The sequence below is a fragment of the Podarcis gaigeae genome (genome assembly GCF_964106915.1).
Source record: "Podarcis gaigeae genome assembly, chromosome: 5".
NCBI lineage: Eukaryota > Metazoa > Chordata > Lepidosauria > Squamata > Lacertidae > Podarcis > Podarcis gaigeae.
Genome location: NC_139681.1, coordinates 58,793,620 through 58,810,933, shown reverse-complemented (window position 1 = coordinate 58,810,933; position 17,314 = coordinate 58,793,620). Strand labels below are relative to the sequence as shown.

General features: G+C 47.1%; 1 protein-coding gene across 3 annotated transcripts in view; it reads left to right on the top strand.

The window, feature by feature from the left end:
• The window catches only part of LDB1 (LIM domain binding 1), a 59,385-nt gene extending 45,067 nt beyond the window's left edge, over nucleotides 1-14,318 (top strand). For 2 of the 3 annotated variants that reach the window (XM_083738031.1, XM_083738033.1), the window contains exons 2-11: nucleotides 4,309-4,411; nucleotides 5,111-5,155; nucleotides 7,202-7,277; nucleotides 7,537-7,639; nucleotides 8,833-9,005; nucleotides 9,222-9,344; nucleotides 9,842-9,925; nucleotides 10,438-10,561; nucleotides 11,024-11,172; nucleotides 11,851-14,318. In XM_083738031.1, coding sequence (XP_083594157.1) covers nucleotides 4,309-4,411; nucleotides 5,111-5,155; nucleotides 7,202-7,277; nucleotides 7,537-7,639; nucleotides 8,833-9,005; nucleotides 9,222-9,344; nucleotides 9,842-9,925; nucleotides 10,438-10,561; nucleotides 11,024-11,172; nucleotides 11,851-12,081 — 1,211 coding nt within the window. In that variant the 3' untranslated portion in view covers nucleotides 12,082-14,318. The remainder of the gene's footprint in view (nucleotides 1-4,308; nucleotides 4,412-5,110; nucleotides 5,156-7,201; nucleotides 7,278-7,536; nucleotides 7,640-8,832; nucleotides 9,006-9,221; nucleotides 9,345-9,841; nucleotides 9,926-10,437; nucleotides 10,562-11,023; nucleotides 11,173-11,850) is intronic. The other variant, XM_083738032.1, reaches the window with a different exon arrangement.
• Nucleotides 14,319-17,314: the final 2,996 nt, after the last annotated feature.

The window sequence follows — 17,314 nt, the reverse complement described above, 5'->3', positions numbered from 1 at the left end:
TGTGGCCAGCATGACTAAGCCGCTTCTGGCGAACCAGAGCAGCGCACAGAAACGCCGTTTACCTTCTCGCCGGAGCAGCACCTATTTATCTACTTGCGCTTTGATGTGCTTTCGAACTGCTAGGTGGGCAGGAGCTGGGACAGAGCAACGGGAGCTCACCCCGTCGCGGGGATTCAAACCGCCGACCTTCTGACCAGCAAGCCCTAAGCTCTGTGGTTTAGAGCACAGTGCCACCTGCACCACGTCACTTCATTTAGGTATTTGAAAATCAAAAGTTCCCCCACTGCCTCTCACTGAGCCAAAAACTCCTCTATCAGAGCACACATGTTTCTTTGCCTTTTCCCATGTATCTACTTATGATGAGGGACAAGAGGAGCTGCAGGTCTGCGTTCCATGTAGCAGCCTCCTGCAATAAGCATCCTGCGGAGGGAAGCAGAGAGGAGAAACTGGAACAGTTTGTCCCCAGGGCATCCTATGTGGCAAGTTGCTCCTTTTCTGAAGAAGAGCCATCTGCTGTGAAGGAACCAACTGGAGTCAAATGATTCCTGATGTTGGGTGGCAGTGCTAGCACAACAATGTCTAGCACAGACAGCTCCCCAGTTGCTCCCTTGAGGCAACAGCTCAGAGGGGGGCAGCTTGGAAACTTACAACCAGGGTTCTTTAACTAAAACCACCGACACAAAATGCCAGGGAACTGGTTCACTGTGTCCCAGATTGCATATTCATTCCCACATCTTGGCTCCCCTGTCTTTGATTGAATATATCCAGGGTGTTTTGCTACTTGACTAAACAAAGGGCCTGTAAGTGCCCCCTACCATTCCCCCCTCCCCCACAATGTGAATGATGTTGTTAGCTAAGCATTTTCAGCTTAAGCTCAGCTGTTAGGACCAAAGGCTGGTTGGGTGGGGAAGGTGATGTGCTGCAGCACATATTGTCCAGACACAGCGGCGGCACCTGCCAGGAGTGGAACTGGTCTTTCTTGCTCAGTGGGAGTGGCTGCTGCACTGGTGCAGTGCTTCTCCTGGGGAAACAGAGGCAAGATCTGGCTCTGTTCTTTTGGTCCAAAGAAGGGGTCTGGAGAGGGAAAACTGTACTGATAACACCAGAAAGGATGGGGCAGAGGGGAGGGGACAGAAACCAGTATGTGTTTCAATACTCTGCAATGATGTGGCAGAGATTGATGGAGCAGCAAATAGAGCCCTCTAGTGACACATTTGCTTGTTAGCACGAGAGACACTTGCCGGAAGAACACATGTATTTTCAGCCCCTTCCACTCCCACTGAATCTCTGGTATCTCCCCACACATTCGCTAATTGACATTACTTTTTAGTGCTTTAAATGGCACTGGATTGTCAGTGACAGCCTCCTCAAGAAGAGAGATGTAAAATTACCAGAAATTTTAAAGCCATCAAGGACAAAAAAACCAAAACAGTTTTTTGGGGGTGAAATTCTTGAGGAAATTGAAAAATAGGCAATACTTTTTTTCTAGTGCCCTTTAAAGATCCAAAGTCACTTTGTTACTTTAGAAACATAAAATGTATCATGCATAACTTGGTTTGCTATTAAATTACCATGTTCTGTATGTTATATTAAAAATACAATTTATTCAGTTAATAATTACAAACTGAGTATACTTTTTGCTTTTCTTTCTTTTTGTTACATTTGGAGCTACAAGCTGCTGAGCTGTAAGAAACCTAGCATCTCTTTGGTTTTTGCACTTTATGAGAAGGGGAAAAAAACAAACTCCAATAAAAACAGGAGAAACCACCAGCACTTTCTTTTAAAAAAAATAAAAATATTATGGGTTGTGTGCAACTAAGTCCTACATTCTGTTTCTAAACAGGGATAGAATACCTGTGGCCTTTGGGTGCTGGCTGGATTCTAGCTTCCATCAACCATTACCAGCATGGCCAGTGGTCAGAGTTGCACATGGGAGTTGTAGTACAACATCTGGAGGGACACAGGTTCCCCACCCCTGGTTTAAAGCTGTTGTATGCTGAGACATTTTCCTCTTCATTTCTGCTCCTTGGACTTCCCTCAGTGGCTTCTCCCATGTACAACTCTGATCCTTTAAGTCTGTGGTGCAATTTTTCCTACCGACTGCAGAGAGATTAGACGCCAGAAGTGAGTTAGTGGATACAACACCACACTGCTCTTGATTCTGCATATGACCTTGGGTATAAGGCACCAACTCCTCTTTCTCCATCACTCTGTACCAGAGCTGCTAGCCACACCCTTTGTGGCAGGAAGGCTGTGGAGTGGGGTTCGGATTGAGGGGGTGTGCTCTGATAAAATGAACCTGTCAGGGTATTTCATTGGAGCTGCCTGAATTACCTGCGAAGGAACTTTGATCTAGATCTCTGGAAGTACACAAACCACAAGGCTAACTTTTAATTCACACCACGTGACATATTTTCTGTAGTGTCTAGATTTCTTTTTCCGTGTTGGTGCAGAAAGTATTTGTACCTGGGCCCTACTAAGATAAATGTATCTTCCCAATCACTTCTCTGAGCTCAAAGCAAGCTGGATGAGGTGGTAAAATTTGAAGGTGGTAGAAGGGACTGTGCCACTTAAATCTGCATAACAGCACTATAGTTTTTAAATACTCTTCCACATAAAAACTCTCTGTCACAAGAAAGAAAGCATAACAAGGAGAAAGGATCCATACCTCTTGCCTGCTATTCTGGTTTCCTACATGCATGCAGGTGCTGTTTCTGTGGTTGTTGTTTTTATTTTAATGTAGGACAGTTAAGGGGGAACCTGTGGCCTTCCAGATGTTAGATTACAGTTCCCACCATCTCTGACAGGTGCGCATTGTTTTCTGGGGCTGATGGGAAATGTGTTTCAACAACATCTTGAGGACCACTGTTTCCCCCCACCCGCCCGGACATATAGACTCCAGAGGTTTAGGCATGAGGTTTAGAAAAGGGGAACCAAAAAGATCAAGGGGCTAATGCAACTTCTCTATGAGGAGAAGTCAAAACATTTTGGCCTTTTTAGTTTGTAGAAGAGGCGAGTAAACATAGGGGCATAATAAAGGTGCCTAAAATTATGTGTGGGGTGGAGGAAGCAGATAGAACCAAAAGCCAACAAAGAAAATCGTATGTTGGAAGAGGCATTGCACACAAAATGAACTATTTCACTGTTGGAGACCGAATCTCTTCTGAATACCAGTTGCTGGGAAACACAAGAGGGGAGTGTGCTGTTGTGCTTGTGTTGTGCTTGGCGGGCTTCAGGAACAGGACACTGGGCAAGGTGGACCTTTGGTCTGACCCAGCAGTGCTGGTATTATGCAACAAACATATAAATGACACCTTGTGCTGCAAACCAATGTTCTGCTATTTACACCTATCGGTTTCCACTCCAGATACTATCTTGAGCAGGAGTCCCCAACTTTTCTAGGCTCAGAGGCACTTGATCTACAAGAGGAAGTGGGTTCTGGGCCATGACAACCTTTGTGACAGTTACTTTGTTAACCTCTGAGGTTCCACAGGACTCTGGTGGAGAGTGCCCCCCAAACTCCTTTTATTTCTATCTCTTCTTCTGAAAATGCTACTGCCTTGTTGATGCTGGAGAAGTCTCGCAAATTAGTGTTCAATGAGGTGGTCACCTGCCACTTAATTTGGCTGGAAGTGGTTTCCTCCTGCCACAGTCCATTTCCCTGACAGGGAAAAAGCAGCACTAAACAATGGCTGTTGTTACTTTCTGCACCCTCTCCTCTTTCTCTTCTTCCCCATATCCAGTGTGAAGTCAAGGGGAGGCAGGGAGGGAGGATAGCATCTATAGCAGAGCATTATACTTTCATGGCACAGCATAACTTTGGCAGCCACTCTGTGTGACTTTTTAGAAGAAGGGAGGAGTGCATGTAGCTGTAATAGTGGTTCACTTTGCTTCCTTTGCTGGGAGCCACACCGCAGTGTTGGAACTGCTCCTTCCATGCGTCTCTTGCCCTTGAATGTTAGAAGACAGAACCAGAAGCACAGCTACTATAGCGCTGTGCTGTTTTTCCATGGTGTGGGAAAGACAGTGCTGTGCAGTGGCAATAAGGGGGATGTGGCAGGTGTCAGTTTTTGTGACCCAGCTCTTCAGCTAATGATATTTGCTCTCTTATCTCCAGCTTTGAGTTTTGTTTGATGTTGGCATTTTATATTCAGAACTTCTCTGTCTGGAGGAGCTGAGTCAGGGCTGGTGTGGTAGTGGTGTGGATGCCTAAGGGGCTGCAGTAGTCACAATGAAATCACTTATGTCTCATCCTTGTCCCTTGTCTGCTGCTGGCTGAGTGATCTTCTTTCATTTTCCCTCCCCCAGGCTGTTCCTCTAAGTCATTCAAGCTGTACTCTCCAAAGGAGCCCCCAAACGGCAACGCCTTCCCCCCCTTTCACCCGGGCACTATGCTGGATCGAGATGTGGGGTAAGTGAGAAGCTCTTTTAGAGATGTATTTCCTTCCTTTTGATAGCTGAGGAGGTCACCTAAATTTGTTTCTGGAGAAACACCTCTGGAGTTCAGGGGAGCTCAGTTCCTGCGTATCATCAGCAGGGTCCACTATTGATTGGAAGGAGGGAATCCCAGAGACATTCATTGTTCAGAGAGACAGCAGGTGGTTGGTTACCTTTAAGGGTAGCTACTATATGCTGAGGGACGTGGGTGGCGCTGTGGGTTAAGCCACAGAGCCTAGGATTTGCCGATCAGAAGGTCGGCGGTTCGAATCCCCATGACGGGGTGAGCTGCCATTGCTCGGTCCCTGCTCCTGCCAACCTAACAGTTCGAAAGCACGTCAAAGTGCAAGTAGATAAATAGGTACCACTCCGGCAGGAAGGCAAACGGCGTTTCTGTGCGCAACTCTGGTTCGCCAGAAGCGGCTTAGTCATGCTGGCCACATGACCCGGAAGCTGTATGCCGGCTCCCTCGGCCAGTAAAGCGAGATGAGCGCTGCAACCCCAGAGTCGGTCATGTCCGGACCTAACGGTCAGGGGTCCCTTTACCTTTTACTGTATGTACTGTATTAATTATTTTCTCATGGCACACCAGCCATTCTCTTCTGGCATGCTGCTGTGCCCTTGCATGCAGTGCTTTTGTTCATCTATCCTGTATTGGCTTATTTCTCTGCAGACCAACTCCTATGTATCCGCCAACATACCTGGAGCCTGGGATTGGGTAAGAGACTGCACTGCTTTTCCTTCTGACAAACTGTGTTAACAACAGGGTAAAGACAGATAAAACATTTCTCAAGTGTGGTGCAAGTGATTTCTAAGCAGATCACCCAGCTGCCCCCTGGTTCACGAGGGTATGAAGGCAGTTACTTTCCCCTCACCTTGAAAAGTACATAGAGGTAAAGAAGGAAGTTGGAAGACTCTCTTTCCCACTTCCTCTTTCAGCTCTATGTGCTTTTCAAGGCTTAGCTTAATTCTGTTGGATCTGACTTTTACCTAGATCCCTTAGAAGAGTGAAGGTTGTGTGCGTTCTGTCTTTCTCGGGGTGGGGCTGATGTGAGGGAGAAGGGAGAGAGAGCCTGCTACCCATAACACTAAAAAAATCCAAATGTGCCCATAGACCTAAAAAAAGGTTGGCAACCCATATAATCCATATGCATGTTGGAACCGTACCATAGTATTACTGAACTCATATTCTGGAAGAAAAGCAAAACTTGGTTTCCAAACCTTCTTATAATGACAGCTGTTATAATCTCATGATACAGTCTAGCAAAGCTCTACAGTTAAATGTTTCAAGAAACATTTGCAGCCCCTTGAGGCATTTGCTTTCATGGTAGTGGATCTGTGTTCAAACCACTTGAAATATTAACATCTGTCCTCATCCAAACAGAACCTTAAATGAAGGGTGCATGCGGTGTGCATATTTATGCATTTTCAGATGTGTATGAAAGACAAGAGTCAGGACTTCAGTGTGTAGGGAGAAAAGGGGGGAAGGGAAGTGGAATCAAGCTGAGAGGAGTGGCTGGGGCAACTCAGTCTGATGGGTGGAATATAAGAAATAAATTAGCAGCAGCAACAGCAGTGGAGTGACCTTTTCTCTGTTCCTACATTGTAAATCACTCTGAGGGTTTTTGCCTACAATCAAACAGTATATAAATTTTATGAAATAAATGCACTCTCTCGTTTGAGGAAATCCCATGAAATAGTCTCCTACATCAAGTATCATGCAGGTGCTCTCTGACTAGGCTTGGAACATTTGTAGAAGCAAATCCCATTGAATTCAACTGGGCTTACTCTTATAAAAGAGTCTCAAATTCAATCCCTGGCATCACAAGATAGGACTGAACTTTTTCAAAAGATTGCTTTTATTTTGTATAATCATGAGATACAAATACCCATTCCCCTCCCACAGCAATAAGCATGCAGCGTGTTCTTACTCCTATTGTTTATTTTGTTCCATAACCATTGCTGCTGATGTCTGTTTTGTTTTATAATCATGGAATGATTAGTAGATGAATCTCTGGGCTATGAAAGACTTTCACCTGAAAACTTAAGAGAACCCTTGCTAAGTCAGTGTAAACAGCAATGAGCTAAATGAATCAGTGGTTGGACCCTGTGTGAGGTTGCTTCCAGTGTTCCTATTTTAATTGACTAAAAAGCAACCCCCAATTAATCAGACAATAGGTTTTTTATTTTAAAAACCCCAAAATATTTTTAATATGAGTAGGTACATAAAGTTCTATGGTGGCAATTACCATCTGCAGAGACATTATCTTATTTGCTACAGTTTTCATAAGCAGCACCTGGTGGTGGTAGTGATTTCGCATCCCTGATCTTGATGGCTGCTGTTAGTTTAAAAAGGAGGACTCCAGGCATGGAAATAGATGCAAATATGTGGTTAATGTCACATCTCATTGTATCGTAAGAGCAGTAAATGAAGTGTATACCCTCCACCGCACCTCTGGAAAAGCCTTTTATTTAACAATGGAATTGTTATTTGACAAGATTCATATACTGCTTGATTGTAAGAAACCCTTCTAAAAGTTTGCAAAAATATGGTCCAGTGATTGGAGAGTTGGGCACAGATGTGGAGAAACCTGAATTTACATCCCTGCTCAGCCATTAACTTGGTGGGTGGCACTTGGGGGTGTGGGGAGGCATTTTTCTGTCTGTTAAATGTGAACACCAAAGCATTCTGCATCATCGTAACACCCCAGACAAATTATTCTATCTAAATATTAATTGTTCAATTACTGTGGTTGATTGACAGGAGGCACACACCATATGGCAACCAGACTGACTACAGGATATTTGAGCTCAATAAGCGGCTGCAAAACTGGACAGAGGTATATTTATATGGGGGTTCAGGGTGGTTGAATCGGGAGGAAGAGTGGGGAAAAGTTGTGGAGGAGGAGGCTCCAGGGCCTCAAGGGTGGGGGTACTGTTACTCTTGCAGGGGATGGAAGAAGAGTCTGGGGTGTCCACCAAGCCCTTGGAAACACCCTTCCTGGGTTCCTTTGCTGCCTTTGGTGGTGGCTGGTTATCACTTAGCCTTTAGAGATCTCCCCTCCCTGCAGGTAATGCCTTTGTCCTCTGTTGCTGCAGGAATGTGACAATCTGTGGTGGGATGCCTTCACCACCGAGTTCTTTGAGGATGATGCCATGCTAACAATCACCTTCTGTCTGGAAGATGGACCAAAGAGATACAGTGAGTCTCAGCCTAGGATGGATCCTGCAGGCAGGCCCCGTTGTCTCATGCAGGGAAAGGGCTGGAAGCTGAGCAGGTTACTTCAAAGCCTCTCCTGAGCTAACCTTGAAGGTGTAGTCCCCTGTTTTCAGGGTTGGCTGTGAGCTTAGTATCTGGTACATAGTTGGTGTGGCTCAACCAGCCCCCCTTGCCTGCACAGTCCATCCTGAAGAAGGAACTCCAGAAGAATCTACTACATAGCTCAGATATTGGTAAAGCTGATGACTAGGAACGGAGTGTATATCAAAACTGACCCTTCATTTTTCAACCACAGAACACTCCAGTTGCCTTCCAGCAGACATTTAGCACCTGCGATCTTGCTTAGGAGCTCATGGCGTGTACCTGTGATGGAGCAGGGCAAATTTTCAGAATTTTCAGCAATTTCTCTCGGTTCCTCCAGTATAAATACATTTTCCATGATTGAAAACAGATTTGTAGTGCTTCCTAGGCACAGACACATAAATTGGCTGAAAAGGTTGGTGTGTTAAGAAGCACACTGGAAGTGAAAATCTTCCTAGTCTTAAAAGTTCCAAGCAATTTTTAAAAAGCATTTTCATCCCTGTAGTTCCTCCAAAAATCTTCCATTCTCACGGAGGAACTGAAAAGTTTCAGGGCCAGGATGGTCTTGATTAATGAATTCATGTCAGCACTTGTATGTGTCTAAGGCACACCCACACACCTCCCTTTATATATTATATTCTAGATAAGAGGCAAATTCTTTCAGGGTGAAAATGTGTATCATTTCTTTTTAAAGCAATTCGGCACATCACCAGTCTCTCCTTGGGGCAGAGGTTGGAATGCTGTTGTCCAAGTAGGCTTTTGAAGCATAGCGTCCTAGAGACCCAGTTGATCACAGCTCTGATCCCCACAATCATCATGGGTAGGGCATTGGCAACCCACCTATGAGTAAGCCCAAGGGGTTGGGAAACAAGGACAGTTTGCCCAGGACCCCCAAAACTTGGACTGCTCTACATATTCATTTGGATACTTCACCTGGTGCCTTACTATGGAAGACTTCGCTCGCTTGGCATTTCCACGGAGATGCTCATGACCCCCAGCATAAAAATAAGCGCCTATTGCTCTAGCAGCCCTGAGTCTGCAGTGCAAAACATTAGTAACTGATTTTCATCTCCCTTTCCTTCCCCTACGTCTAGCGATTGGCCGCACCCTGATCCCCCGCTATTTCCGCAGCATCTTCGAAGGGGGTGCTACCGAGCTGTATTATGTCCTGAAGCACCCGAAGGAGTCTTTCCACAACAACTTTGTCTCGCTCGACTGTGACCAGTGCACCATGGTCACCCAGCATGGCAAGCCCATGTTCACCCAGGTGAGAGGGCAGCACTGGTCCTCTGCCTCGCCCCCCAAGCCAGGCTAGCAGGAGTCTGTGCTGAACTGCTCCCCAGAGCAGTTCAGCCTTTGTCACTGCTTATGACCTCCTGCAAAGAGCCTGAGGGTGGCGGAAGCAGGCAGAAACCTGGAGACCAGGTTTGTTTGCAGGGTGGAGAAGGCTCCAATGCAATTTGTTTGCTTTCCACTTTCCCAGGTGTGTGTGGAGGGCCGCCTCTACCTGGAGTTCATGTTTGACGACATGATGAGGATAAAGACGTGGCACTTCAGTATCCGGCAGCACCGGGAGCTCATTCCCCGCAGCATCCTTGCTATGCATGTGAGTCCTGTGTTTGGTACTGGCTGTGGGCTTGACCTGGTTTAAGCAACTCAGCCGGACTCCCTCTGAAATCTGGAGCATGTTGTAGTTTGAGCTTGCTTTGTGTTGCTGAGCTGAGCCCTCCCTTCCAAAAAAGCACTGTTGCTTCTTGGATCTTCGTCAGCTCAGCTCCTCGGCACCCAGGCCAGCACCTGTCACCAGAGGGAAGAAGCGGGTGCACAATTCTCAATTCCTAAATTGTTGATCTTGGATTGGATGCCATACATGAGGCTTTTATCCAGCTTTTCATATCTGCATTCCATGGGTTTGTTTTTATTGCATTTCATTGGCACTCTCTTTCTACTGAAAAGAATCATAAAGTGGCTTTGGGGAGAAATAATACAAAAAGCAAGGAAAACTAACCCCAGGAAATATTGATGATCACATTAAGAGCAACAATAGTACAAACAAGCCTCCTATTCTTGTTGGACTCTTCCTTCTCTCCTTGCTCACTGCAGGCGCAAGATCCCCAGATGCTGGACCAGTTGTCCAAGAACATCACTCGATGCGGACTGTCAAACTCCACGCTCAACTACCTCCGAGTAAGTGCTTTCCCACAGCGCTGATTAGGCTGTGGAAAAGGCTCCCTTGCATCCTTCCCTTTTACTTTTCATAAAGAAACATAAAGCTTACCTTTCAAATGCGGCACCTGGGGACTAATGCCTCTGTATTTTTTGCTCTACTTTACGATTTATTTGAACAGAGAAGACCATTTTACTGTGTGCATATTGTGACTGCAAGGAGGACTGGAGGCCAGGAGGTTATTGCTAGAAACTAGTTCCGTGCAAGGAAAGAGTACAGGAAAATTCAGATTAGAGATTTATACAGAGGAACATGAATTTCCATAAATATATTTATGTATGAAAATCAGCTTGTGGCATTGGCTTCTGCGAATGCTCCACAGCTGTTGGGGGCAAAGATGCCTTCATATTGGGCTATGCCCATGTGCACAGAAAAGAGCTACATTTGGCTCGAGGGGGTTTCTGGTCTCTTAACAGGGGCCTGCTCTCCGCAGCAAAACCCAACCTTATCTCTCTTTCTTCCCTCTTTCCAGCTTTGCGTAATCTTAGAACCAATGCAGGAGTTGATGTCACGGCACAAGACCTACAGCCTCAGTCCCCGGGACTGCCTCAAGACATGCCTCTTCCAAAAGTGGCAACGGATGGTGGCGCCACCTGGTGAGAGTTTTGCAGGGCCACCCTCGGTACTACAGCTTCCTGGATGCATTTCCTGTGAAGCCCACTAGAGGGAGGTATAGGAATTGCCCTTCTCCGGCCTGCAACTGCCAGTTGGGACTACTGACATTTCCTGTGAAATCCACCAGAGGGTGCTATGAGCATTGCCCTTGTCTGGGATGCAATTGCTAGTAGGGAATGCTTGGTGCCAGAACTCTTGGCTTCTACTCCTGGCTCTGTTGCTACAATGTGGGATGGGTGAATGAGATCTGGGGGGTTGATGATGTGCGAAGAGGTTACAGGCAAGTGTAACCAGTGAATCAGGCTTTGGGGGAAGCCTAGCAAATATACAATAGCGAGTTGGGAGGTTATTTTTAGTTACAGCTTGATTGTACTGGGGAGCACTGGATTCATTTGCTGGGACCAAGATGTCTCACTGGCATTCCCTTTGCTAACACTTTCCAGCTGAGCCTGCACGTCAGCAGCCCAGCAAGCGCCGGAAAAGGAAGATGTCAGGGGGCAGCACCATGAGTTCTGGAGGTGGCAACACCAACAACAGCAACAGCAAGAAGAAGAGCCCAGCCAGCACCTTTGCCCTCTCCAGTCAGGTACCTGTAAGCATCCCCTTTTCATTCTCTCTTTTCGTAACCTGAGAATTCCTCCTGCGAGGGGCCTTGCTCCATGTAGCTGGAACACCCTCAGAAACGCTGGAGAAGGCTCCCTGTGGTATATCTGCAGGGGGCGGGACAGAGAGCTCTGTTTGTTCAAAACGGCGGCGGCAGCCATCTTGAAAATGGCAGCACCGTTGGGGTGCCTGGTGCTGCCAGCGCCACATCAGGAAGAGGATTCCTTCTGTGATTCTTCATGTTTGACAGCCTCACCCCCCTCAGCCCTATGCCACCTACATTCAGGCATAATCAGAGGGTGAGTTTCCTCCTCATGAGGGAACAGTAGATCCAGAGGCATTTGACCTCTTCCTCCTTGGATCAGATCTGGAACAAAGCAGAGAGGAGCCATATTTATCCTGTGCTCCGGGATATTCCCAGATGTGGCTGCCAGCTCCTAAACACACAGTGGAAATGGAGTAGCCACAGTTGTAGGAATGTTGGTGGGTGGGGTGGGGGATGGGAGGTTCAGCTTGATAAAAGAAGTAGAGAGTAAAGGAAGCCAAGGGGTGTGGGTCTCCTATTCAGAAGGAAATGTTTTGATTTGGCGATGGCTGTCTCCCTCTGTGGTGTGGGTCAGGGCAGCCTCCACCTCGATTATGTTTCGGGACCCTCTTCCCTCCTCAGGATGTGATGGTGGTGGGCGAGCCGACCCTGATGGGCGGGGAGTTTGGTGACGAGGACGAGCGCCTGATCACGCGGCTGGAGAACACGCAGTTCGACGCTGCCAACGGCATCGACGACGAGGACAGCTTCAACAACTCCCCCGCGCTGGGCGCCAACAGCCCCTGGAACAGCAAGCCCCCCTCCAGTCAGGAGAGCAAGTCCGAGAACCCGACGTCGCAAGCATCGCAGTAAAGCCCTCACCCCCAGCCTGGCCTTCAACGGACTTGGCTGGCGTCCCCATGGACTGAGTCGAAACCGTTCTACCTGGACAATTTGTGAAGAAGAGTAGCCGGCTGGCTGGCCGGCAAGGTATCAGGGCCGGTGGGCCTTGGAACAACAGCCTGCCCACCTACCTTCCTCCAGTTGGCCTGGCCACCACTCCCTGATGTCTGCACTCTTGGCTGTGCCCTTTAGGGCAGACTTGGGGCACTGGGCCTGACGGAGCCTGGGTCTCACTCTAGGCCTGGCAGAATTTTAACTCCTCCTCCCTTCCCACCCACGCATCCAGCACTCCGGACAACACAAGCAGCACTCCTGCAGGACGCCGTTCCGTGCTCTTTATACGCCCCGTTGGAACCTGACTGGCACGAAACACCTCAGGAAGGGAAGGGGCCACGAATGCTCTTGGCCATTTGGCAGAATGTCCAGCCCTAAGCACGTTTTATATAGAAGTCCAGCTCCATATTTGGCCTCAGGGGGGCTCCCTTCTAACAGGAGGGTCTGGCAATGTCACGGGGGCAGCTATGATTTCTGTGGGGTGGGTCTCAAGCAGTCCCTCCTGGTGGCTGTAGGTGCGGCAGTGGGGCTGCTGCTGCCCCACCTGAAGACAAGGGGAGTTTAATGCCTCCTGGAATGGGGTTAGAAAGCAACCCTGCAGTTGGCATGGTGAGGGCACCTGCCCCTTTGGGTCTGGCCTTCTGCCTACAGAAAACTGCAATCTTGACCCCTCCCCTGTACTTTGGGTTTGGTTTTTTGTTTTTTTACAAAAAAAATATTATTAAAATTGTACGTTTAAAAACAACAACTGCCCTTCCTCCCTATTTCCCCCCAGTCCTGATTTTTGTACAGGCTTGTCTACCCATTGGGAGTCTTGGTTTTTATATACAGTTCTGAGAGCTTCAAACCAAGGAGAGACTCTGCAGACTTCCTTTCTACATCCTTTGAGGACAGCATGGCTGCCCCACTTTGCCCCCTCTGTGTAACTTGTGTGTGCTGCTGTCCTTGCTCCCTCCCTTCTCTACCACTCCCCCCCCCACCTTTCGGGTTTGTGTACCTTGTGCTTGTATATTTCCGCGCTGTAGGCTGTGTGTATGATACTGTTCTTTCACTGTGTTCTCACTAATGCAGCCGCCCCCACCAGTGGTTGGGGGAGTTCATTGTGATGGGCGTCCTTTGTGGGAGGCAGGAGAGTTCAGAGGGTACTGTCACCAGTTTACAGCAGTGCAGAACATGGGGAATGGGGGTGGACACAACCTGGAGATGGGGTAACACGTGCTTTGTAAAGAAGGGTGGCCATTTCCTCCATCACGGAGTGAGGTTCTAGGTAACTTTTTTTACAGCCTCCATCCTTCCTGGAGGGGAGTGACAGGGCTTACGAAGGTTCCCAAAGGAAAGAAGACCTGTTCCTAAACTCACCCAGTTCATTCTCTGGTGTTTGGATGTCACTCAACATTTCCCACCTGCCATTCCTTACTCTTAATTTTGTCCCGAGAACCATGGAGAGAAGTTGCATTGTCATGGAGGCCTCAACCAACCATCTGTCGAGCTTGGGTTGCCATGCATGAGGTAGCCCCCAAAGTCTTTTGGTCACCTCATGGCATGGACTGATTGTGAGGGTGGTGGCATTTAGAGGGCACAGTCTGGACTGGCATGGCAACCACCATTTGCCTTACTTAGACTGTTTCTCTAAGCAGGTCCCAGACTGCGAGGGGCTTTTCCTAGGAGGATGGCTGCCGCCAGGCTTACCCTAGAGCTGCTGTTTCTGGCCATTGCTCTGTGTTAGACGCCACCTGGCTCATGCGCTGGAATCCCATAAATACTCCATTCCCCTGGAGGAGCCCAGATGGATCAACCTGGAACATGCTTGGGGTGTGGGGTGGGACTGGTCACTTTTTGTGTTAATGGGCCCAGATGCTCCATTCTGCTCTATCCCCCGGGAGTAGGCAATACAACAGTCAATACTATAATTTACAGGGCGTTTTTCTGTAACCTTTTTGTACCTAAATATATGAGTGTCACGTCCCCCATTGCTGTGCTCGGCATGAACTGGTGACGTGAACTCTGTCCCCTTTCCCCACCCTTCTTGCCATTTCCACCTACCACTCCCCCCCCCCCCCCGGGGCACTGTAAAGCCTTTTTTTTTTTTTTTTTTGCATAGTTTGTGCCATTTATGGTCATGTATGGTACCAATAAAACAACTTTTTTCGGTTTGGTGCTCTCCTGCCAGAGTCGTTTCTCATCGGACCTTGAGGAAAGGGACCTGTTCACCCTTGCTAGGTGAGGCTTGGACTTCCTCACTTAGCCTGAAGACTTACCTGTTGTTCCCTGATGCCAGCCTCTCCCAAACTTTAAACTCTCATCCTTCTCTCCTATCCGTCCTCCCTTCCATCTCCACAGAACTGTGTTTGCTGGTACAACCCATTCTGGAACTTGTACACCAGGAAACAAAAGAAATAATAGACACATCGAAAAATCACAGAAAATGTGAGGGCATGGATCAACAATGCTGGTAGTGATTGGAATGGCATAGCTCCTGAAAACATGGAGTTGGGAGTTTGCAGCACGGCTTCTTACCTGCAATAGTAAATTGTCCTACATCACTGACCCAAGCAACCATAAGCCGTGTTGTAGGGAGATGGGGGAAAAGAAGGAAATGTTATTTCAGGCTGGCTAAGAGAGTCACTTGTTAAGTACTTAGTGGTGGAAAAGCATGATAGGCAGCAGTTATTTGAACAACTGCAAGAGCCATCTTCCTGCCTCACTAGCAGTGGTCACTTCTAGCGTTATATTTCCCTGCCCCTGCATGTGTTTTCAAAATGAATGCAGTGAAGCTACTTCAAAGTAGTTGTAACTCTTCAGTTGTAACTCTTCTCGTGTTGGAAAGGCCCATTGTGAGACCTGTGTTTTCCAAAGTCGTTGCAGCCCTCCTCCCTGTTCCACATCTCCTATTTGGAACAGACCTTTCCGAAATTTCAAAGACACCGGTCTTTTGACCGCTCTCCTGTCCCTTCTCCATGCAAATTTAAAAAGTGAGGATGGAGTGGTAACTTCTGTCAGCAAACAGCCACAGCACAAACGTGCCTGGTTCTAGCTAGGCCTTTATTCCTGTTTTAAGCTTAAACACGTTTGTTAGCAGTTGCTAAACTGTTGGATCCCATAGGCACAAACCTGTTGGAAGAGAAGAAACCAACTTCTCCAAAGCCTGGGCCTTTATTTCTTTAACCTTTATATGACAGGCCTACTCAAGGGAAGCCCTAAGGAGTTTTCCGTCAGGATAATTATTTGTGCTGCTTTAGAAGCCTATAACTTTGGGTGGCTGAGGAGAAATGGGCCTCCACACTTTTGTTCTGACAGCAGCCTCCTGGTGCCTTGGCTCTTATCCCGATAGCAGTTAACCACAGAGATGCAAGCAGGCCACAGTGCTTGTGCTGTTGAGGGTGAGGACAGGAGGAGGTTAAGCAATGGTTAATCTTGCCAATTGTCCTATCCTGTTGGCAAAAGACTAAAGGTCAGGCCAGTTCTGTCAGGATGCCATTGGGGAAGGCTCAGGTTTCTCGCTCCTTTCCTCATCAGTAGGAACAGCCAAAAAATACTTTTCAGGTCCAGCATCCTAGATCCTACAAATCAGCTCTGTTGTATCTTCTTTGCCAGCAGCTTGCTTTTTGTGAGTTGGGACCCACAATAAAAAGCCCTCTTTCCTTCAGGGTTACCTTCTCAGCTTGCGAGTTGCAGATTTCAACTTGCTCATTTTTTCTTTATTGAAAGGATGCTCACTTGGGACAGAGAAGAACAGCATGTAGCTTGTAGTTGATCTTATCATTTGATGTTCACTAGCTAATGACAAGATTTTGTTTTAAAAAAATCAGCTACAGTGAGAGCTAGCATGTCCTACAACAGTACAGTGGTACCTTGGGTTAAGTACTTAATTTGTTCCCGACGTCCGTTCTTAACCTGAAACTGTTCTTAACTTGAAGCACCAATTTAGCTAATGGGGCCTGCTGCTGCCGGGCTGCCGGAGCATGATTTCTGTTCTCATCCTGAAGCAAAGTTCTTAACCTGAGGTACTATTTCTGGGTTAGCAGAGTCTGTAACCTGAAGCGTATGTAACCTGAAGTGTATGTAACCTGTAACACCACTGTAACACCAAGATGCACAGAGTCATGATCCACGGGGGGGGGGGGGTGTTTTTGTTTGCCATGCAGTGAAACACTGGTGAAGAAAAGAGCATACAGGGACACTGATTTCACTGAATAAGATAATCGGATTCCTTGCAGGGCAATCCTATACACATGTCTACCCAAAATTAAGTCCTATTGAGTTCAGTGAGGCTTACTCCCAGGAAACCAGGCACAGGATTGCAGCCCTGATTCCCTTTGAAATGCACACCCACTGAGGAAAAAACAAAGAACCCCCCCCGCCCCCACCCACTACTTGTGCTGTAGCTGCTAGGAGCTGGTGCCTTGTTCCACTGAGCAAATTGATGCAGAGCAATTGCCACTTTGCCCTTTCCTCTCCAGAAGATTACAGTGTCATCAGCCTGAACACAAAGGCACTGCAGTCAGGCCAAACTGCTCTGTGAAGACATGTTGACTTTGTGCTTGGATATGGAGGTAACATTTGGGTATGGTATATTAAGTACTCTCTATGGTCCATTTAAAACTTGACTGTATACTCATTCTAAGGAAGGGCCGCTTCTGATGCTGCAAGCTGCTTTCAGGAACTAGCATTTAGGAAGCACAGTAAGTCTGCAACTTGTGTGCATTTAACTTGTGTGCATTCAACTTTATGCACTTGGGAATTTAAAAAACCCAAAAACATTTTAAAAGGGGACAGGCATCCAAGGGGGGGGGGGCTTTTGCAATCTCACCATTCCACCTAATGTGTTTTGATTATATGTAATTTTGGCTTTAGGCATGATCTCTGGAACGTAACTCCCATGTAATTGGCAGACTTACTGTACATCACATTTCAGGTGTATTCAGATCCCTTTAAAATCATGTTCATTATCCCATCATTCATTGGGATTTGATTTTCATGCAAAATATGAACATCAATATGTCATCCTATTCTGTCATGTTGTCTTCTATTATTTACGTATTGCATTTATATCCCTGTTTTCAACCAGGATTGGCTCCTAGAGAGAATTTTAAATAAAACACCCATATACTGTATTTTCCCATGTATAAGACTAGGGTTTTTTTTAACC